Raw genomic sequence first — 22,838 nt, 5'->3', positions numbered from 1 at the left:
GAGGTGTATGTGCGAACAAGTGATTTATCCTTCGATGTTGTGTTGAGGTGAGATTGGTGTTGCAGAGCAAACAATTGTGCTTAACCGGAACTGTAATCAAGCATTTGGAGATGCTATTATTTCAGTTCATTTCTTCCGGATTGCAATCTAAATCATATTGTAAGTCAGTGAGACTTCCCTGAGGGTTGTAGCCTTCCAAGCCATTATATTTGAGCAGTGTGCCTGAATGCATGTGCATTCCCCATTGTAATATTTACACATACTACTGTAGAGTATCATCTTACTGTAGGTTGGTTCCCACCATGGTTTTTCCCTTAACTGGGTTTTCCATGCCAAAAATCTTGGTGTTGTGTGTTGTGCTTTCAACTTGCTTATTTGTCTTGTTGTTGCAGTTTGTCAAATATGTTTTGGTGATTAAATTTGCTAATCCAGTGAAGATTGATTCACCCCCGCCCCCTCTCAATCTTCCTTCTTGATTGCTGCTAACAAGGCAATGTTATACACAAGATGGAAGAGATTCATAAAATCACAAAATTCCAATAAAGCTTTTGCACATTACCATTAACCCACTAATTATATAAATAGATCCACATATCTATTGCATTCTAGTAAATAAAAGAAAACTTACTTTATAAAAAAAATCCAAATTTGATTGGAATGAAAATGAAAGGAAAAGAAGAATGAAAAATAGATCGTAGTTAAATGACAATAAAAATATTATGAATGAATATTCAACCTTATTCATCAGGTTTATAGAAATGTAAATGAAATAAAATATTGCTCGAAGATTCATTGAAGTTACTAAATCGTGATCCAGACAAATTGAAAAAATTATTTTCAATTAATACCTTTAAATCATTTTTATGAAAGAATTTCATTTACTTCTCTTCTATGGAAGTTCCATTCTTCCAGAATGTATCTTGATTTTCAGCCTATTCTTTCTTCTAGTGATAAATTTCATTTCTAATTAGGAAAAGACAACTTGACTCTATTTCATCTCTTTAACAAGTTATTTCAATGGAGAGAAGAACCTACAATTTGTTTTTTTGGTCATTTCCAAACAAACAATTTTAATTAAATATTGTAACTTCTCATTTTATTATGTTCCACTTTATGTATTCCTCTAGCCATGGAATTCATTCAATGTACTCGTTGTAACAGAGTTTTTGTTATTCATATTAACAGCTACTCTAGGAGGAATGTTTTTATGTGGTGATAATGATTTAACAACTATCTTCATATGTTTAGAATATTTAAGTCTATGTTCTTATCTATTATCTGGATATACCAAAAGAGATGTATGGTCTAATGAGGCTATTATGAAATATTTATTTATGGATGGAACAAGTTCTTCCATTCTTGCTTATTATCTTTCTTGGCTAGATGGTTTATATGGAGGAGAGATTGAACTTCAATAAATAGCCAATGGTCTTATGAATACACAAATGTATAACCCTCCAGGGATTTGGATTGCACTTCTATCTATAATGGTAGAAATTGCATTCAAGCTTTCTCTAGTTCCTTTCCATCAATGGACCCCCAATGTATATGAAGGAGTGTGATTCGTTTTACAAATTATGATATTTCTAAATCTCTTTTTTAGAGATATTTCTATTTATAGAAACTCTATAAACATGTGGAAAAAAGATTGTTATTCCCACTTAGACTAAGACATCACTTTTACTAAAAATTCAATTTAATTCAATTAAGGTAAAGAAAAGTAAGAAACAAACTAAATTGTTTGAATGAATCAACAGATAACTTTTACAAGTTAGCTATTGCAGGTAGTTTTCACAAAGGATCGGATTAATGACATGTATAATATTTTTATTATTTACATAGATGCTACATAGTAAGTTTTCATTCTTCAAAAACTACGAGTGTAAAAAAGAAGGCATTCATCGAAAAAAAGGTTGCCCTAAGATGAGAATCGCACAACTATTTAGAACAATTTAAATCAGATGGTTTTATTTTTTCTTTTTAACTCTTTCATAACTGTTGAACTTAAAACTAAAAAAAATAAAAATGATTTACCATAATAACCATTGAGTGCCATTGAATAAGGATTCCTCATAAACTTAAGGATTAGAAATTCTTTCTATCAATTGAATGGATTCAATCTTATACATACACGAGGAAGGTAATAAAAAAGAGAGAATCAACTAATCTTTTTTATCACTTAGGAGTTGTGCAAGAAGAAAGTCTCATGCACGGTTTTGAATGAGAGAAAGGAGGGAGAATTCCTCTTTTCAACTCTAACTCTCCCACTCCAGTTGTTTTTATTTTAATTACATCAAAAGTAGTTGATTCAACTTTAGCCCCTATAATTTTTAATACTATTTTTTTTATTTCTCATTCAACAAATGACATCTTCTTTTGGAAATATTAGCTATTCTTAGCATGATATTAGGAAATTTAATTGCTATTACTCAAACAAGCATAAAATGTACGCTTGCATATTCATCGATAGGTCAAATTGGATATATCCTTATTGGAATAATTGATAGAGATTAAATTAATGGATATGCGAGTATGATAACTTATATGTTGCTTTATATTTTTATTAATTTAGGAACTTTTGCTTGTATTGTATTATTTAGTCTACATACATGAACAAATAACATTCAGGATTACGCAAGATTATATATGAAAGACCCTTTTTCAATTTTGTCTTTATCTTTATGTCTGCTATCTCTAGGAGGTATTCCTCCATTAGCACGTTCTTTTGGAAAACTCTATCTATTTTGGTGTGGATGGCAAGAAGGTTCCTATTTATTGCTTTCGATAGGAATCTTTATGAGTGTTATTTCAATATATCATTATCTGAAAATAATTAATCTATTAATGACTGAAAGAAACAAAGAAATAACTCCCTACGTGCAAAATTATAGGTTATCTTCTTCAATCTCAAAAAATTATATTGAATTTAAAATGATTGTATGTGTAATGACATCTACTTTACTGGGAATCGTAATGAGTCCAATTGTTGTAATTGATCTTGATCTTGAAATTCTCTCATCTATATTCTTTAAGTTTTTTGTATCGAAATCCTCAGGAATGTTGACTCCTTTGCTAGTTAGCATGAGTAGATATTTTTTCTTATCTGCTTCTATAAGTCTTTCTACAAGTTTTTGGAAAGCTTCATTTTCTTGACATTCTTGGAGAAATTCTTCGATGATCTCTATTTCTCCCATATTTGCATACTCATCAAAAGGATTGGACAATCTACAACCCATACTCGATTCTAGTTGTGATTCCTTCTTTTTGTTTCTCTGAGAGCGAGTGACAGTGGGTATTAATATATCTCTACCATAATGAATTATTCTTCTTCTATTGGGGTTCTTGGTGGAGTTGGTGGCTCAGGCCGAGCTTCATTATAACTGATAAGGAACTTTGGGAACAAAGCGGGGTTAATCCTTCCTCCACTATTTAAGTGTTGGTTGAATGTCGCTTTTTGAATGTAAGCCCTACTTCTCAAAGGCTCTTTGTCAAATTCATTTGTTTTTCCTTGGATATACAATCACATATGACACAAGAATGTGTGATGTGATGCAAAGAGTTGACGATTGATATAGATGAATTTATTCCTTTTAACAAGTGTCTCCGAACTAGGTTGTCTCTTCTTCAACTTAGTCTTTTGATGAAAACTTGTTCTTCTCAAAATATGAGGAGTGGTCATACACAAATGATCAAATGATCAAATGTTGATGTTGATGTTGATGTTGGATTTGGATACTTCGTTTGAACACTCAAGTTTTACTTTATCAAGTAGAGGTTTAGTTTGATTCGCCTCCATGACAATGTGTGTCAAATGATATGAGTCAAGTTTCCTGATGTAGAAACTTAATTTGACAACTTAAGGACCCAACTAGGTATTGTTTTGATAGGATCCGCTGGATGGTGGAACTTTGATCACTGTTCTAATACTCCTTAATTTTGTTGGATGAACTCTGATCTCAAGCTAGTTAATGATTTGAAAACTCTTTCTAAGAGTGCTTTGTTGGATTTGGAATTTTCTCACTAATGATCTTTTTTGAAGTTTTGTTGTTGGATTTGTTAGAGGACCCAAAAGGGTATTTGAAACTATTGATAATTTTTTTCCAAAGTGATTGGTTAGCTCTTTGTTTTTCACTAATATTGATCATGCGCTAAGATAGAGACTTGATGCGCTAAAGGAAGTTCTCGAAGTGCTACAGAATGTTCACTATGCGCTATGCTGCCTCTCCCATGCGTTATTTCAGACTGTTTGATAATAAAAATGTTGGATAGGTTATGCGCTAATATGTCCCTGTTATGTGCTAATGTTTGATACAAAAGCGCAATAATATGCTTTGAATGCGCTAGAGAGATGTTATCTGAAATTTTACCAGTATGATATTGGTCATGCGCTAAGTTTTGGTGTGAATGCGTTATTGAATATTCGAGATGCGCTAGCTTGTTGCTCTTATGCGTTAACTATCCTGATTTCTTCATTTGATGCTTTTGTTGTGATGTTGAAAAATAACACTTGTGATTTGATGGATGATTTTCTGAAAATGACTTGAAAACATGACATATAGAAGAGATAATAATTTGTCTATGCTAAACAAGTAGTGTATGTTATTTTGAGGATGTTTTCAAATCCCCAATGTTTTCATTGGTTTGGATTACAAAGAAGACATATCAAGTAGACTCTTTATTTAAAGGTCATCAACAATATCATAGCCCACTAGTCTCGATACTCCGTCAGCTCAAACAACCTTGTCACCCCCTATGGAGATATATGGTGAGTGATATTGGGGGTGGATTCTTCCCCACCCTTGCACTATGATATTGCCAATGTTTGATGAATGACTCGGTTCAAAGTCTCTAAGGCCAAGGTTCTTAATCAGGCTTATGTTCGGTCTTCAGTGATAAACTCCCTCGGAAGGCTTCCCAACCTTTAGAACAAAGGCTTTACGTATCTTAAAGATATTGGGGGAGGACTAATCACTGAGAAAAAACCGTTAAAGGGGACTTTTGTCAGCCTCCACGTTTGATTATAGTGGGTTGGAACACTTGGCGATGAAGTCGTTTCCCACTTAAGTCGTTCCCCTCTCACCGACCATTAATGGCACCCTAAGGGCAACTCGAAAGGGCAGGCCTTCTAAAGATTTTAATTGATTGAAGTAAAAGAAATCATAAGAGTGGTTTGGCTTTTTGGTCACCCAATTAAGGGGAGAGCGTATACCTTCCACTTTCGAGACAAGGCAAACAATGTTCTTTTTAACTTTCAAGGCAATGATTGGCTAAGATCTATTTGGAGATGTTGCTCCAACAAGCATGGCGTTCTTTTTATCCCACAAAGAAATTTGTTGTCTAACTAGGAAGTTAAAATCCTGATCAGCAAAAGTAAAACACATTTACTTGAAAAGGGAAATTGCTTTGCAAAATAAAAGGAAAGATTAATTGTTTTTTACCTTTGCAATAAAATGAAAATTTGTTGTTCTTTTTATAGCCCAAATTTGAGGTGTTTTCCCTAATCTTGCAAGAAAGCAAAGTGTTTGATTTGTTGTTCTTTTACCTTGCAATGAGATTCCTTTTAAGCCCAAAAGAAAATTTGATTTGTTTTAAGCCCAAGATAAAATGAAGTTCTTTTTAATCAAAGGGAAATGAGTTCTTTTTAAACCGTTTTGAAAAACTAAGAAAAAATCAAATTCCTACATCTAATTTCCTCCAACCTTAAAGAAATGATTAGTAACTTGCAATAAAAGAAAGTTAGTAAAAAAATTAAAACCTTAGGCAGGCTTACACAAGCCTAATTTTCTCTATGTTACAAACTGTCCCTTTTCTCTATCAGAGTTATGCATTGAACTTCTACACAGATGCGCTATAGAATGGTATAAAAATGCTAAAGGAAGACCCCTACGCGCTACTCTGATTCCCGAATGCGTTACGCCGATACTTTTATGCGTAAGAAAGAAACAGAGAATTTTATGTACTAAAAATAAGTTCCAAAGCGCTATAAAATGGGTCCTATGTGCTAAACAGTGCGATGAATGCACTAAAGTATATTCCAGATGCGCTAAAAGGGTATTCTAGTGTGCTTGTAATCCTTGGCTTGCACAAAAAATGATGTTATTTATGGGGACGTGCCCCACGATGAGCGCTAGAAATGTATGCGGGAAAATGCGGTGACGAAAACAAACAACTCAAATCCAAAAGACCCACACACCAATGAGACTCTTGGTGTAAGTATATGAACTAATTCAATTGGTTCAACTTCCCAAGGGGTGTCCCATTGTTCTCTATCTCACAGGATCCCTAAAGTCAATATTTTGCTCTCAGATTATTGAGCAAGTGACTTAGGAATGACAACTCCAAGAACGAGTGATGTTTGATTTATATGCATGAATACATTCTAAGATGTATGATATTCAAACTATGATGATTAAGTTAGTATACAGATGATGATATGATAAAAGATTATCCAATTTATCCTAGCATGAATATTCTATGATATTAAAATGCTTCTAAATGTTATTATGATGATTTAACAAAGAGAGGCTAAAATACTTAGTAAATTAGACTATAATGTAGATGCATGAAAGATTGTTGATATGAAAAATGAGGAATGAGAGCTCTATTTATAGGGAAAATAGGGCAATGGATGGTTAAGATTGAATAATCTTAACAAGGGCCAAGATTGAAAGTTAATCAATCCATGTTTACAAATCTCACCAATGAAATGGTGACAATTGTCAACAAAGGGTTGCTTGAGAGGAGATGTAAGAAGCATTAAATGTCTGAGAAGACATGATGGTTACCCTAGGAGGTAAGGGTTAAGGTTAGGTTAGGGTTATCCAATGGATAAAGCTTTTACCCAAGGGGTAAACTCTTGTGCAAGGGTTAATAGGATAACCAAGGTTAAAGCCATGAATGCTTGATGAGACCCTTGGGTCAAAAGGATAGTTAAGTTAGAAGAAAGTCTCTAACTAGAAGTCAAAGATGAGTTAACCATAAATGGTTATGTAAGAGTCTTTAATGGTTTGGAAGACTTTTAGAGGTTAACCATTTGAAGACACAAAGCCTTTAATGGTTATTGAAGACTTTGGAGGCTTAGAGAAGTGACTTCTCTTTGCTTAGGAATGTGACAATAATTAGGAGATAAATTAGGCTAAATTGAAAGTTATTAGAAGAATCTAGAAGGGGTTTAGGAGGCAAGTGGGAGATGTAGGAAAATGCAAGTGGAGGGAAAAGGATTTTAATTAAAATAAAATTACTTTATTTCAACCAAAATAGATGCAACTTGCATAAATACAAGTGGGGAAGTTTAATAAATAAATTAGATTTATTTATTTGCAAGGATCAATTTAATTAAAAAGGGAGAAAGGAGAATTAATTAAATAAAGTGATTTATTTAATTAAAGGCTACAAAAAGTTTAGGTGAATTTAATTAAATAAATTGAGTAATTTATTTAATCAAATAGATGAAAATGAAGAAATTAATTAAATAGAATTTAATTAATAGGGGGAATGGGGTTTAAATAAATATTAAATATTTATTTAGGAAAGTGGTCAAATCTATACATCTACAGTTGTAAATAGGGTCTAAAAATCCTTTTTTTAATTTTGGTATGTTTGGTTTTGTATAATAGATACTGTAGACACCTAAAAGTTGCACAATGAATTAAGTGAATTTTATTCATTTAATTATTTTTAATTCTTCCTATTAATTAATATCCCTATTCTTCTAATCGCCTATTAATTAAATTAAGATTTAATTAATATACCCTTCTTCTATCTAAGCCATTTAATTAAATCCCCCTTCTTCTATCTAAGCCATTTAATTAAATCCCCCTTCTTCTATCTAAGCCATTTAATTAAATCCCCCTTCTAGCCCATTTAATTAAATCCCCCCACTTGCAAAATCCTACAAATGCAAGTTGAAACCACAATTGAAATAAATTAATTTTATTTTAATTAAATTCTATTTTCTCCACCCACTTGCAAAATCCTACATCTCCCACTTGCCTCCTAACCCCCTTTCTAAATTCTTCTAGAACCCATCTAATCCTAATAAATTAGCCTAAACCCTTCAATCATCCCCTTTCCCTAAATTTGAGGATGTCACTTCTCAAATTTGGAAGAAAGTCTTCCAAAAGCAATAAAGCCTTTATGTCTTTAACAAGATAACTTGTTGAGTTCCCCCAAATTTGGAACGACTCTTACAAATTTGTCCCCAAAGTCTTCCAAACCATTAATGGTTAACTCACCCTTGTGGCATGGTTAGAGACTTTTTGCCTAACTCAACCTTCATCTAACCCAGGGGTCTCATCAGGCACTCATGGATTTACCCTTGGTTATCCCTTTAACCCTTGCACGAGAGTTTATCCCTTGGGTAAAAGCTTTATCCATTGGATAACCTTAACCTAACCTTAACCCTTACCTCCTAAGGTAACCTTCATGTCTTCTCAAGCATTTACTACTTCTTACATCTCCTCTCAAGCAATCTCTTGTTGATAATTGTCACCATTTCATTGGTGAGAATTGTAAACATGAATTGATTAACTTTCAATCCAGGCCCTTGATAAGATTATTCAATCTTGACCATCCATTGCCCTATTTTCCCTATAAATAGAGCCCATTCCTTCTTCAAAAAATCAAATCTTTGTGCATCAAACTTATAATCTCATAACATTAAGCATATTATCTCTCTTTGATAGAATAGTATTTTAGATCATTTTGATGGCATTATAATATTAGATATATCATTTTAATCTCATATCATGTTAGCTTCATCTTAGTATCATTTTCATACTAGTTTAAGCTTCATATCAATATCTTGCATCCTATCATCATCTAGTTTCATATCTAAATAATCACTAGGATCTTGGTTGCATTCCATTTTAGATCTTAGAATCATTTAAATCTCATTCTTTAGGTTGTCATCTTAAAGAATCAAGTGCTCTTCCAAGCTAAGAGCCACCTTGGATATTGAAGATCCTTGGAGATAGAGGAGCATGGAACGATTTTAAAGAGTTTAGATTCATTTAACTTGCTTTGTTTGGATTTCTAACCTCTAACGCAATGTTTCATGTGTGTATTTGAATTGTTTTCTCCTCTTGCAGGTTGATACCACATTTCCAGCATACAGATACCTATCTATTTTTCATCATTTTAATGTAATCATTTATATATTATCCTTGTTTTCTACTAAAAAGTATCCACAAAAAAAACTTCCTCTCTTCTATAGGTATTATTATTAATGTATAAATATTGCATTGTTTACTAATTAAACTATCTCTTTATAAACAGTGGAGACAAATCGTCTTCGCCTCTATCTATTATATAAATAACAAGAACTTTTTTTCAACAAATTGTACAAAGTCAGTTGAATAAGTTGTATTAATTGTGTCTTTCTTATTATAATTAAAATTGATTAGTAATAATTACATTCTATTATTTACAAAAAGAACTCTATGAAAAAACATGAGAACCCATGGTCTACAAACCCCATTGGAAAGAACTGAGAAATAGTTTGGTTCTTTACCATTCAGTCAAAATTTAAAGATAACATGATAGAGATATTCATTCCATGGAACAAATCCAATTTGGTGAGATTGCTAAGTCAAATATTTTTTGGTCAAGAAAGTGTTAAGCTTTTTGACTTTCAGATTCTTAGTACATTACTTATATAGGATATACGTATATTTAAATTTTAAAAGGTCAAGCAATAAAAGTTGTAACATTTGATAATAGCATTACCATTTATTTTTTATTTTTTAAATACTCAAGCTTTAATTGAAAGAGACAAATCATCATATAATTTGATGAAGATATTTCCATTTGTACAACATTTTGGAGCTAGAAAGAAAAATTTGTTGCTTGTTCTGCATCTTTTTATGTCTTTGCCAAAATGAAAAAGGAGATATCAACATTGCTTGCTCAATCCAAAAGAATATGTTTGGATTTTATCAAGTTCTAACACAAATCTGAATTAGATAGATGATAGAATATCTGAGAAGCAAGAAACGCTAAGTTGGGAAAGTCCATTGGAGAAGGAATCAAATGACATTGAATGGGAGATTGATTCATCTTTTAATTTGATTCCAAACGATTATTGGGAACTTGAAAAAGAACTTGAAAACCTTTGTGAATGGATGGAATCAATAATTCATAAAAACAAAATTATTGAGGGACTAGAAAATGAAATTGAGCAACGAGAAAAAAATAGTTCAAACAGAAGAATTTGATTTCTCTTCAAGATCAAAAGATTCTATAATTTTAGAAAGGGAAGAAAGAGTTGAAGAAATCGAAAACTACAAAGAACAACTATAAAAAATCAAGGAAATAAGGGTGAAATGTAAGAAAATATTGGAAGAAATGTTCCAAGAAAAAATGGAACAAGAAGAATCAGATTGAAATAGAGAATCTTATTCATTTTCAAAGTCAAATTTTTTAAAAGGTTTCTTTGATGATTTGTCAGTAGATGAATCATGTATAAGTATTAATTATACTAAGAAACCTAGTGAAAAATTCAAATAGTTGAAAGGGAAACAAGATGTTTTTCAATATTTTAGGGGATTAGAAAAGAATAGAGTAGTTGGTCTATGGAAGATTAAAATATTTCTTAAAATTCCTTCTGTAAATTATGATATTTTATCAAATCTCGGATGGAACATCACAAAAGAGATAAACCAATTAAATTGTATTCGAATTCTAAATCAGAATCTATCTTCAATAACTTCTTCATCCTATGATCAAAATAAAGAAGAATTGACATTAAATGATGATTTTCAATTAAAAAAAAAAGTTCTTAAAATAACAGATCAATCTACTCTATTAATAACTAAGCCTAATCAGGGTTACTATAATGAAATTGTCCTAGAGGTGGATTATCGCATGAATGAATTATATGAACTCAACAAGAATATATTCTTGAGCAAGATCTTCAATTACGGAGTAATATTAAAACATCATTCTTTCTTTCTTTATGCTACTCAATATTCTTGATAAAGATATCAATATACAAATCAAATAACAAAGGATGATAACATCGAAATTTTCATTCAACTAATATTGAATAAATACAAGATTCAAGTTGACAAGCATTTTCAAAACTATTTAATGAAAACTCCAAGTAATCTTTAAAATCGGATTCAATATTGGACGATTTAGAATCCAAAACTGCATTGAACGATTTAGAATCTAAAACTATACTGGATGAGTATGCTTTTTCAAAATTGTTCTAGAAATATTATTTGGAATGGGAAAAAGTATTGAAAAGATTCTATATTGAATTCGTAAAAACATTCAATAAATATTCTTTTCAATTGAGAAAAGTATGGAATAAATACTATTTGGAATTACAAAAAATATTGAATATTACTATTTGAGATTACAAAAAGTGTGGAAAATATTATTTGGAATTACAAAATGTATTGAGTAAATACTATTTAGAATTCAATTTTGAATTACAAAAAAATATTAAATAGAATCTATTTAATCAAAACATTAAGTTGCAATTGTACAACCTGAGTTGGCCTAGTGGTGGAGAACTTGTGCTCTTGAAAGAGAGGTCACAAGTTCAACTCCCACAAGGGGGTAGGGTATGTACACCTTATCGGCTTCGGCCTATTACCTATAAAAAAACAAAAACATTAAGTTGCAATTTAAAATCCAATTTGAACAAATTGGATAAAATTGAATAATGTAATGCAAGATACAATTATCCAACATTCATCAAGTTGGAGAAAATATCAGAAAGAATGGTTCAATCACTCTATTTTTCGAACCATTGAAAATAAAAATTGGAATTTGAATGCTTTTGTATTGTCCATTTAGATCAAAATCTTTCAAAAAAGATTGCAATATGTTTTGTCCATTTCCAAACATAACAATTTTAAAAAATAGAGTGTTCAATCCGATTGAATTATGTCCACTACTCAACAATGGACACAAGTTCAACTCCCACAAGGGGGTCGGGTATGTACACCTTATCGGCTTCAGCCTATTACCTATAAAAAAAACAAAAAAACATTAAGTTGCAATTTAAAATCCAATTTGAACAAATTGGATAAAATTGAATAATGTAATGCAAGATGCAATTATCCAACATTCATCAAGTTGGAGAAAATGTTAGAAAGAATGGTTCAATCAATCTATTTTTCGAACTGTTGAAAATAAAAATTGGAATTTGAATGCTTTTGTATTGTCCATTCAGATCAAAATCTTTCAAAAAAGATTGCAATATGTTTTGTCCATTTCCAAACAAAACAATTTTAAAAATAGAGTATTCAATCCAATTGAATTATGTCCACTACTCAACAATGGGGTTGGTTTGGAAATCCCAATAATATTTTTGATAATAAAATTTATAAGATTATCTTGGACGAGATTAATAGCAATCCGATTGAAAATGAAAAAAATCTAAATCAATTCCTAATCATGAATCCTCGATCGATGAACAAACAATAACACTATTAGGTTTGAATGAGAAATCGGTAATTGAATCGATTATTGATGTATTTGATAATGGAAACAATACATGGAATTATTGAATAACACGATTCTTTTAGCAATATTCAATGATTGAGACAATTGGTTGAATCCTTTAAAACTCTCGAATCAAAATTCATCGAGAGCTTATTTTTACAAATTAGCAAATACATTTAAATTTTTAGATTATTTATACCATCCTCATTTAATTATAGAAAAAGATTAGCTTCTTACATGGAAAGGATTCATATAAAAAATAAGAATGTAACATATGGACAATTATTAGATTTAGTTCCCACTTTAGTTCCAATTCATAACAAATTTGAGAAGCTCCTCTCAAATTTTTCATGGGCTCCTATGGATAGGACTAAACGATTTGATTATGTTTCTTGGGATTTTTTATGTCTCCCTCATGATATTGGGTCTTCTTTCAATCTATTGGAAAGGTATTTCTCTCTATGCTAAATAGATTATTAGAGTTCTAGAAGGGAATGATGCCTAGAAAATTCTAATTTGGCATTGCATTTGCTTAGGAACTCTCATTAAACTACTAGATTGGAAGGTCCTTGGCCTTTATACTCTTCTCACCACGAGGGAATCTATTTAAATTCAAGGCACTCTTGTTATTAAGAACATTTGGAAGGCCTAAGATTCCATTAACCCTTGGCTTCTTAGGGTTATTAATGACTTTTGTAATGGCCTCTCAATTAACGAATAATTTATTTGGTGGTCTATTGTTCTTTTAAGTCAATGGCATCCTCTTGCCAAAGCCCTTTGGGTTCATGCTTCAAATGAAATTCTTTAACAAAGGAATTGGAACTCGTCTTGACCTCCTTGTTAGGACTACTAAGATTTTTCTCTCTTATCTTGAAGGCAAGTTGAAATTTTGGCTATCCAACTAGAAACAAGAGATATTTCTGACTATTATTGGTAATTGGGGTCAAGTCCTTCAAGCCTTGGTGAAAATATTAGAAATGGTACCCTGAAATGGTATTTTGCAATTACAAACCCCACATGGGCTATTTTTGGTTCATGCCTCATCTTCCAATTTTGAATCAATTAAATCACCAATGGTGCCTCTAGCCTTCACTTCGCTAGGGATCAACAATTCCATTTACTTTTTGGGCGATCATTCTTAAGCCTATATTGGCTCATTTTGCATAGTGCATTATTTACTAAGGTCTTTTGGTTGGTTTTTGTGTGACTCATTTGGGAGTTCTCAACTCCCCTTGTCCCTTTTATGGATAACTAGGGCCTCTAAAGCATAATTTTTGGTTTTTTTCTAGAGCTCAAGAAGCTTGAAATTGGATACATGGTTTTTTCAAGCTTATTCAACCTCTTTCACATGAATGTTGGGTGATTCAGTTGCCTCCCATTTGAATTTATCCAAATCTAACATGTGTTAAAGGTAGATATTCTCTTTAGTATTTGGAAAGAGAAATTTTAACTCTTTTCTAGTAGTTCAACTAATAAGCACTACTCTAAGTCATACATTAAAGTTATGATTTATTGTAGCATGCTTATGTAGATCCAAGTGCAAGCTCATATAATTACATTAGAAGTTACATATCAAATCTTCTTGACTATTGGGGTAATGCTCCTTTCATCATTGCCAAAGTACCAACCTTTGCTTCTTTCCCACCATAAGGGTGCAGTTATGGTCATGGTCAATCTACTAGATGAGATCATGGATGCCAATCTCAAGGCTCTCAATTACAAAGTTTTTGAGATCATGTTGTCTATGGATGGTCTTAGCCCCCTTGACACCTTCCACCCCTTCTCATGGGCATGGTGCTCTTGGCTAGCCAAATTCTATCTAGTTGTCATGCCTAGACCTAGCAATTTTCCTTGTTCATGCTCAACAACTTACAAAAGACCAAGAGTAGGGTGCTCTTACAGGTTGAGAACCTATTGATGATGATACCTAACCCTATTGACGTATGAGGTAAACTTGATGATTGTGATCCCCTCTTACAAATGCTAATCTTGCTACTTAGTGATTTTTTCAAAATTTGTTATTGATTAGACTATGCCCTTTGTTTATTGTCATCTATTATTTACACTTAATCATGCCTATACTTTGAAGGTGTGCCTTTAGACCACCCACCCACCTTTTTTTAATGATATATAATTACACATTAAATTTTCCCAAAAAACATAATTAACATAATTTCAAACAAACCCTAAAAAACTTGAAAAAGCATTAGATATAAGCCCTTTATATATCTCTTCATATATATACTTTTATACCTTTTCCATATATGAACTAAATAAACTTTATATTAATTAACAATCTTTTTGCTACACTCTTGGATCTTTCCGCCAAAACGCCCACACATTTGGCACGACCTTGCACGATCCCACGATTCCATCAAAATTGAAAACAAGACAAAACGGAAGAATGGTGTGGTTGGAGCAAAACGGCTAGCCCGCTAAGTTTAGCTGCTTTTCTTGTATGTATTTGCATGAGCTCGAGGTCGGGTTTGTACAGTACTGAAAACAATGGAGAAACAAAATCAGTACAAATCAGTTTGGCAGTATCGAGGTAAATTTTCGAGAGTTTTGTTTTTAGCTACTTCACACTGGAATCTATGCATTTATTTCTTAAATAATATACTAAATTTTTCATCTCAGATTTTGTTGTTCTGTTCTTAAATTAATATGAGCTTCCGAATGTGAGTTTTTAGACGGCTGGAGATGACAGAGCTTAGATTTGAGAAAAGATAAGGCTAAACTTGTAGCCTAATATGTATGGGGACAGCCATAGGTGTAGTACCTAGTAATGACTGCAGAGGAAGTTTCTCAGTCGAAGGGTTTTAATCTATAAAATAAACTTCAGGTTCCGTAAAAATGAGAATCTCTGTGCTTTAGCCTCGAAAGCATGGAATATTAAAGTACCGACAAAGAAACGACCTGCAAACTAACGTTCAGATCTAAGCAGATGAAAAGATTACAATTAAAGAGTGAAGAAATACATCCGTAAGAGTTTAAAATATTGAAATCCTCAGTGTCGTTGGAAGGTGTTAAAGTTAAAAGGTTAAGCATGCAGTGCAAGCAGCTTTGCAGGTTTTAGGTATGTCTGGTATATATAACGTGATTCCTTTTCGCTTTTCATAGCACATCATAGATTAATATTAAAATAAGTAACAAATAAAGAATACTAGCTGACAGACAGCGAAGATGGATTAGTAATATATAGATATATATCTTCACATCATGTAGTGTAGGTATACCAATCAATTATGCTAATATTTTACTGTTAAAAACTTTAATAGTTTTGTTTGAACATAAACTTTACTTTTTTTTAGCAAAAGATTCAGGATCAGAAAAGAAATAAGAGACAACCAGAAACAGGAATTGTAAGTTGTGATAGACTTAAAAAACTTTCCTTTCATTTCATTCATGTAAATAAGGGGCATTTTATGAATTTGCATAAATAGTATTAAGATATGGATCAATTATACTTGTGCAAACGGTATATTTGCATTCAAGATACCTCTGCAAAGTTGTTTTAAATCATCTGGTTTAGCATTACGTAAATGTGTGCTTTCTTGAAAGTGACTGTCTAAAGGATATTCCGTTTATCTCTGCCGACCGATAATAGGCAATAATCCTGCTTCAGTTATCGGTAATAACAATTGGATTGAAACTTTTTGAAAGTTATGGTCTCCATCGACTGTGAACAGAACAATAAATATGAATTAATAGAGGCATATGACCGACTGAAGCATATCGCACGTGCGAAGGGACTTACCGCACACATTTATTAGAATTTGTTGAAGGTAGTAAATATGGCTGTCTAATTAGGTGGCCTTGTGACAAAAGGCTTTGGCAAGTTCCATGATCTTTCCGGTCTCTGGGCTGTGTTTTTCTGGGTCTCGTTTCAATTTTCGTCTTCCTGACGGCCGCCAGCAAATTTCTTCTGTTCACAATGGCTGGCTTGGGAGTCAGAATTCCAGGCTGGGATATTTCTGGACGATAGAAAAAACATTAAAAGCATTGTGGGTAGGTGAGAAAGGCGTTTCTTTCCCGTCTGGCTGGGAAGCAATTTATTCGCTTAACAAGGACGGCCCAAGAAGTCATCATAAATCGAGCATTGGGATATCTCGACAGCCGGGAAAAACGCCGGTGAAGGTACGTCGACGGCATTATATTCAGGTCCCAGTGCCCATTTTTCTTTCATTTCTTGAACATTGTGTTTTCTATCAGAGTGACGTTGGTGCTTCCATTGAAGGGTGAAGGGCATTGTCGATTGCGTAACTGTGGCGAAATTTCTACTATGAAAATAAACAGCTGGGGTCTACTGGGGGATAGTCAAAGCTTTGGATGCGATTGTCATGTCGTCAATTGACGGGAAATTCTAGAAACCAAAATTTTAGCAGGGATCTCTAACGGGTATTCAGCCCTTTAGGCGACATCATTGCCATGTGACCGCGGAGGACTGTTTGATTGCCCTTATCTTTTGCAGAGCACAATGGTAGAGCAATCAAGTATGTAGGAATGGAGTGGAGAAGAGCTGCTGCGTTCTTATTGCCGTGCAATCACTTTTTCCAACGGACAGTTCTAACAACAATGCGCGAAACATTTCCGGAAGAATGATCAGGTTAGTGCCTACCATGAGACCGTGTGGCTTAAACCACAGGCTGTCTTGGTGGGTTATCTTGTTTGTTTCTTCTTGGATTTTCTCGTTATTTGGCGTCTCCAATGCTGCTCAGCAGGACGAGATAATTGTTCTGCTCGACTTCAAGAGCGAAATTTCAGACCCGTTGAATGTGTTGCAGTCATGGATGTCCTCTGATGCTTCCCCGTGTGGCTGGACTGGTATAACATGTGACGCAGATGGCAATGTGGAGAAGATCATTTTACAGGATTTCCATCTCAATGGTACCATTTCCCCTGCACTAACCAAGCTGAAGCAATTAAGGGCACTCTCATTATCTAGAAATGGTTTTACTGGGCAAATTCCTGTAGAGTTAGCAAAGATCGGTTCGTTGTGGAAGTTGAATCTGAGCCACAATGCGTTTTCTGGACCAGTTCCTCCTGATTTGGGGAATTTGTCCAGCCTGCGCATGCTAGATTTGTCCGGCAATTTCCTCAGTGGAGCTATACCACAGCCCCTGTTCAAGTACTGTAACAGATTGCGCTACATCTCTTTGTCTAATAATAGCTTATCTGGTCCCATTCCTACTGAAATATCACAATGTGGAAGGCTTGAGGGCTTCGACTTCTCGCTCAACGATCTTACTGGGTCTTTGCCTACAGAGCTGGGCAACTGCCGAAGCTTGCGGTTGGTGGATCTCGGGGGGAATTCATTTTCAGGGAGTCTTCCTCAAGTGCTTCTCAGTTTTAGTAATCTGTCGCACTTGGCTGTAGATGGAAATTCTTTCACAGAAGGCCTACTTCCCGACATTTTAACTTTGCAAAACCTGAAACATTACAATATTTCCCATAATAGGCTTTCTGGGAAAATTCCTGTAATAACAAATTGCAGTAGTTCTCTTAAGGAAATTGATCTGTCTGCAAATAACTTTACAGGAGAAATTCCTTCGAGTCTTACTTCATGTAAAAGTCTCACAGTTCTTGATTTAACCAACAATAAGATTACTGGTAACATTCCTTCAGAGATTGGAAATTTGGCTTATCTCGAGGTGCTCAGGCTGGGAGGAAATAGTATAAATGGTTCAATTCCGTCAGAGATTGGAAACATTGAGTTTCTTCAGATTCTTGATTTGCATGGTCTGGATCTCCAGGGTCCTATACCGGCAGTACTTCCAAATTGCAGATTTCTTTTAGAGCTGTAAGTGCTAAGTCTCTTATATTTCTTTCTTACCGCTTTAATTTTCTTGAATCTGAAAAACAGAGTTATATATCATGGATAATTCCTGTACCATTGCAGTTGAATAGATTCGTTTTTTTGCCCTTATTAAGCTTTTACTGCTAACCCCAGGAGCATTAGGGCCAAATATCTAATGGTGTGATGCATATTTCTAACTGAGCAATTTGAATCTTTCCACATGGCATGCATTGAATGCACCTAAAAAAATGTCGCAATAGCTAAAAAAAAAAATGTCAAAACAAACTGCAAATGATCCATTGGTATTGACATCAGTTTCTTCTGGTCCCTTTTGGGAGTGGTTTTACAGGGATCTCTCGGACAACACTCTTGATGGTCATATCCCTGAGAAGCTTTACAATATAACGTATTTGAATCTGCTGGATCTTCATAGTAACAAAATAGATGGCAGTATTCCTTCAAATATTGGCACCCTCAGCAAAATGAGATATCTTGATTTGTCCGATAACAAGTTGACTGGAATGATACCTCCTTCCCTGGGCAATATGGTGCAATTAGGTTATTTCAATGTTTCATTCAACATGCTTCAGGGGCGTATACCTAACAATCCTGTAATGCGTAGATTTGGTAAGGTACCCTTTGTGAGGAATGCAGGATTATGTGGGCCTCCATTGGACACAATTTGTGAAGGACCTGCATCAGCACCATCACCAAGTCTTTCTGGAGCTAAAAGAACAAGGCTATTAAGCGTGTCTGCAATCATTGCCATTGTGGCAGCTGCAGTTATTGCTGTAGGCGTATGCCTAATTACATTAATTAATGTGAGAACCCTTAGAAGAAAAAAGGCGGAATTGCTTGTTTATGAGAGCACGCCACCTTCTCCAGACTCGAACCTGATCATAGGAAAGCTTGTTCTCTTCAGCAAAAGCCTGCCATCGAAGTATGAAGACTGGGAGGCAGGGACCAAGGCCTTGCTTGACAAGAAATGTTTGATAGGAGGTGGTGCTATTGGAACTGTGTATAAAGCATCTTTTGATGGAGGACTGACTATTGCAGTAAAGAAGCTGGAAATATTAGGCAGAATCAAAGTCCAAGAAGAATTTGAACAGGAGATTGGTCGACTTGGCAACCTTCGACATCCTAATCTTGCCGCACTACAAGGATACTATTGGTCATCAACCATGCAACTTATTTTATCTGATTTCATTCCTAATGGAAATCTTTACCATCATTTGCATGAAAGGCATCCAGGGCAATCACCCTTGTGTTGGGGCAGACGTTTTAAGATTGCCTTGGGAACTGCTAAAGCACTTGCATATCTTCACCATGACTGTAAGCCTCCAATATTACACTTTGATATCAAGTCGACAAATATTCTTGTTGATGATGATTTTGAGCCTCACTTATCAGATTATGGGCTTGGCAAGCTGCTGCCAATGTTAGACTCTTATATATCTGCTAGTAGGAAGTTTCATACTGCTGTTGGCTATGTTGCACCAGAACTTGCCTGCCAGAGCTTGAGCTCAAGCTTGTTAACAGAAAAATGTGATGTATATAGTTTTGGGGTGATTCTGCTGGAGCTCATAACAGGTCGGAGACCGGTTGAAAGTCCTGATTCTGAGGTGATAATTCTTTGTGAGTATGTGAGATCTTCTCTTGAACGAGGGGATGGAGCAGCATGTATTGATCCAAATTTGCTGCAGCAGCCTGACAATGAGATCATGCAGGTCTTGAAATTGGGGCTTATTTGCACTGCCCAGACACCGTCCAGAAGGCCCAGCATGGCAGAGGTCGTTCAGGTTCTTGAGTCAATCAAACCCAATTTAGAGTTGCAATAAGTAAGAAAATTTTATTTGGATTTTTGGGGGCTTGGATTCAGCTTCCTGTATAAAATGCAGAAAGTATTTTGATTCTACGCAAATTTTCATTAAGATTTTAGATTTTTTTATTAATTTCAATGTAATTCCATATTTGTTCAAGAATGATAAAGATTCCATTTTTCTCATATTTTGGATACTCTGGGGGCGAATTTGCCTTTGTAAAGGAATGTGGAAGGCGATAACAAGAAGTTTTCATCTTTGAAATTTTGCGTAGTCTTGAGCATATATTCTTTCTTTAATCTTTGTAGGTGTTTAGCCTAGGCAAGCCTCTAATCAGGTACAATAAAGAATTATAGTTCTTTTTCAGGTTTTAGTGTTGCATTAAGTAACATAAAAAGTATTTCTTGATTTTGCATTATATCTCAAAGGAACAGCATCTACTCCAATAGCCCATGGATCGTTTATCCCTGAAAATGTCATGCCTAAGACCATATGGTGCTACTCATCACAGGCAAGCATAAAGATGTCTCTATAGATGCAAGGTATGAAAGGGAATATACTATCATGGCATGCTGGGAGTCCTAAGACTAATCCTTTAAGTGTTTGGTGATGGTTGTTGAAACTTCGAGTATTTAAACTTTTTTAAAGGCATTTATAGAGGGTGCATCCCAACCGTGAAGCTCAGGTGTATAGCAATGTAAAAAGAGAAAATGGTGTGAGCTTTTGTAAATACAATTATTGTTCACCCGACCACATCATCTACCTGAATCAATTTCATTTTAACTTGGACTTAATTTAATGTTTATTGTAAATTTATGAGCTAATGAGTAACTTTTTAAAGATTTCTACCTGTTTTGGATAAAAACAATCTAATTTATCGTCAAAATCATATTCTGAATCGATGATGTTGTCAATTACCTTGACATTAAACAAGGAATGACCATGAAGTCTCTTGCTGGGCATCAGGATTTTATCTCAGTTCTATTTGTTTCTGATCTTTTATGCTAACATTGCACGTTTTGTTTACAGCATGCTATTGAAAGTACTATTAATGTTAAGACAATTGAAATTGTAGGTAGATATATAATTAAGGTCATTCTGTTAGAAATTGTTTTGAGCTTCAACATCGACCTCAATCTCGAATTTCAATGTAGGGATTTTAATCTTCCAAATGGTAGATAGTGGTCTTATTAAATTTTGTTCGAAACAGATGTAAATCTGTCCTAGCTCTTATATGCCTCATCTTCACTAGAAATGAAATCTATATTTGGGCCTTCCTGAAAGTAGTGGCCAGGTTTGATTTGGAGGGAGCTGCATGCACACCATAATCTAAGCATTATCAGGTGCACACGCAGTCCCATATGCACAAGTAATTTGTCTTTTTCATGAGATGGAATACAGATTCTGGAATGAGCATTCAAGGTAGTGGTAGACATCCTTATAAGGTGAGCTATGATCTCATAATATTCAATTCGGTTCTGAAATACAGAATGCCCATGAAAGTGAAAAGTGTTCCTTTCGGTTGATTACATTCTCATTCTGCAAATTAATCCATTCAGGTCTATCATGTTTTTATATTCTCCACTTAAGATCTTCTGAAAAACAGAGTAGAAATATCTGTGAAGGTTTACATTTTCATTTTTGTCAATTCACTGCATTGGTATTGATTTATTTAAATTATTTTCACCACAAGCAAGCAATTTAATATTAGAAACAAAGATTTCCAAATCTGCACCTCGCTGCGAAAGGTGGTTTGTTATAACAATGTGTAAGGCTACGATTAAAATATGGTAGAAGGGAATTGCTTTGTTATTTTATATAATTGTATATTGAAGGGAATGTGTATATTTTCATTTATATGAAGTGGAAAACAATTTAACTGCCACGTATAGAAAACCTACTTAAATCGGAAACTGAATAGGCTCACAATTGACCCATAAAGATTAATATTTACATTCACCCCCTTAATTGATTTATAACCTATATAAATCAAGCAGGTCTTTGAACTGCTCAAAGCTCTCTCAGCAAAGCACTTAAGTGAGAAAATCTGCTGGCTGATATGAAGCTTCTTTAAAAGAAGCTGGTTCTGATCTACCATTATTTTGATTTCATCAATAGACTCATGTTATACCTTCTTGATTTGACTTTGCCTGTTAGCTTGACAGGTCTGAGTATTTTTGTTTGAATTGAGCCTTTTTCTTTGACATGTAGTAAAATTTTTGTCTGAAGAATAAGCTTATTGTTTTGACAGGGCTCAATTTTTTGTTTGGATTTGAGCCTGTTGCATTGATAGGTCTCAAATCTGAAATTGTTTGGATTGAGATTGAAGTGGGTAGTCCATGCTCAGGGTGTAGAAGTCAAACCTGTTATGATTATATTCCTGTAAATGATTGTTGTTGTGTGGGAAGTGGCATGAGTTTGGAAAGAACAAAGTGTAGGAATCGGGCAGTTGCAGGCATATTATATGTTATAATATGTACAAAGAAAATTTCATTATTTTTGAACGATTTACAATTTTTTGAAGTGATGCACAAGTGATGCACAAGAAGAAACCAATTTACTGGAGGTATGTTAATATTCGCAGGCTGTGCTTGTTTAATTGAAAATCTAAAAAACAATGTTTAAAAGATCATTTGCATTAATATATCGTGTGGGACATTTGGTTGATTGTGGTGTATAAAGACATTTTGAAAATTGGAGGTTGCAGGATCAAAACTCACAATGAAAAGAATTTATTCCAAGGAGAGATTTTTTGAGACTTTGTA

The 22,838-nt window shown here is 33.9% G+C and overlaps 1 protein-coding gene and 1 pseudogene across 4 annotated transcripts; both read left to right on the top strand.

Moving 5' to 3' along the window:
• Positions 1-863: 863 nt before the first annotated feature.
• LOC131061362 (NAD(P)H-quinone oxidoreductase subunit 2 A, chloroplastic-like) lies at positions 864-16,698 on the top strand (annotated as a pseudogene).
• Positions 14,858-20,258, top strand: LOC131061309 (probable LRR receptor-like serine/threonine-protein kinase At1g12460). 4 transcript variants are annotated; one of them, XM_057994922.2, is made up of 5 exons: positions 14,858-15,004; positions 15,147-15,532; positions 15,768-15,818; positions 16,064-18,256; positions 18,603-20,258. In XM_057994922.2, exons 4-5 carry the CDS (start codon positions 17,055-17,057, stop codon positions 20,089-20,091), a joined length of 2,691 nt encoding a protein of 896 aa, XP_057850905.2. In that variant the 5' UTR covers positions 14,858-15,004; positions 15,147-15,532; positions 15,768-15,818; positions 16,064-17,054; the 3' UTR covers positions 20,092-20,258. The 4 variants fall into 4 exon arrangements, with proteins under 4 accessions (XP_057850905.2, XP_057850907.2, XP_057850906.2 ...); XM_057994924.2 differs by lacking the exons at positions 14,858-15,004; positions 15,147-15,532 and having other exon boundaries at positions 15,767-16,593; positions 16,694-18,256; XM_057994923.2 differs by lacking the exons at positions 14,858-15,004; positions 15,147-15,532 and having other exon boundaries at positions 15,767-16,593; positions 16,669-18,256.
• Positions 20,259-22,838: the final 2,580 nt, after the last annotated feature.

The sequence above is a fragment of the Cryptomeria japonica genome, chromosome 11, assembly GCF_030272615.1.
Source record: "Cryptomeria japonica chromosome 11, Sugi_1.0, whole genome shotgun sequence".
Classification (NCBI taxonomy): Eukaryota; Viridiplantae; Streptophyta; class Pinopsida; order Cupressales; family Cupressaceae; genus Cryptomeria; species Cryptomeria japonica.
This window is presented reverse-complemented; position numbering and strand designations above follow the sequence as displayed.

Coding starts and splice junctions, on each gene's coding strand:
- LOC131061309 (XM_057994922.2), top strand. CDS start 17,055: ATGATCAGGTTAGTGCCTACCATGAGACCGTGTGGCTTAAACCACAGG. Junction 18,257..18,602: donor TGCAGATTTCTTTTAGAGCT/GTAAGTGCTAAG, acceptor GTGGTTTTACAG/GGATCTCTCGGACAACACTC.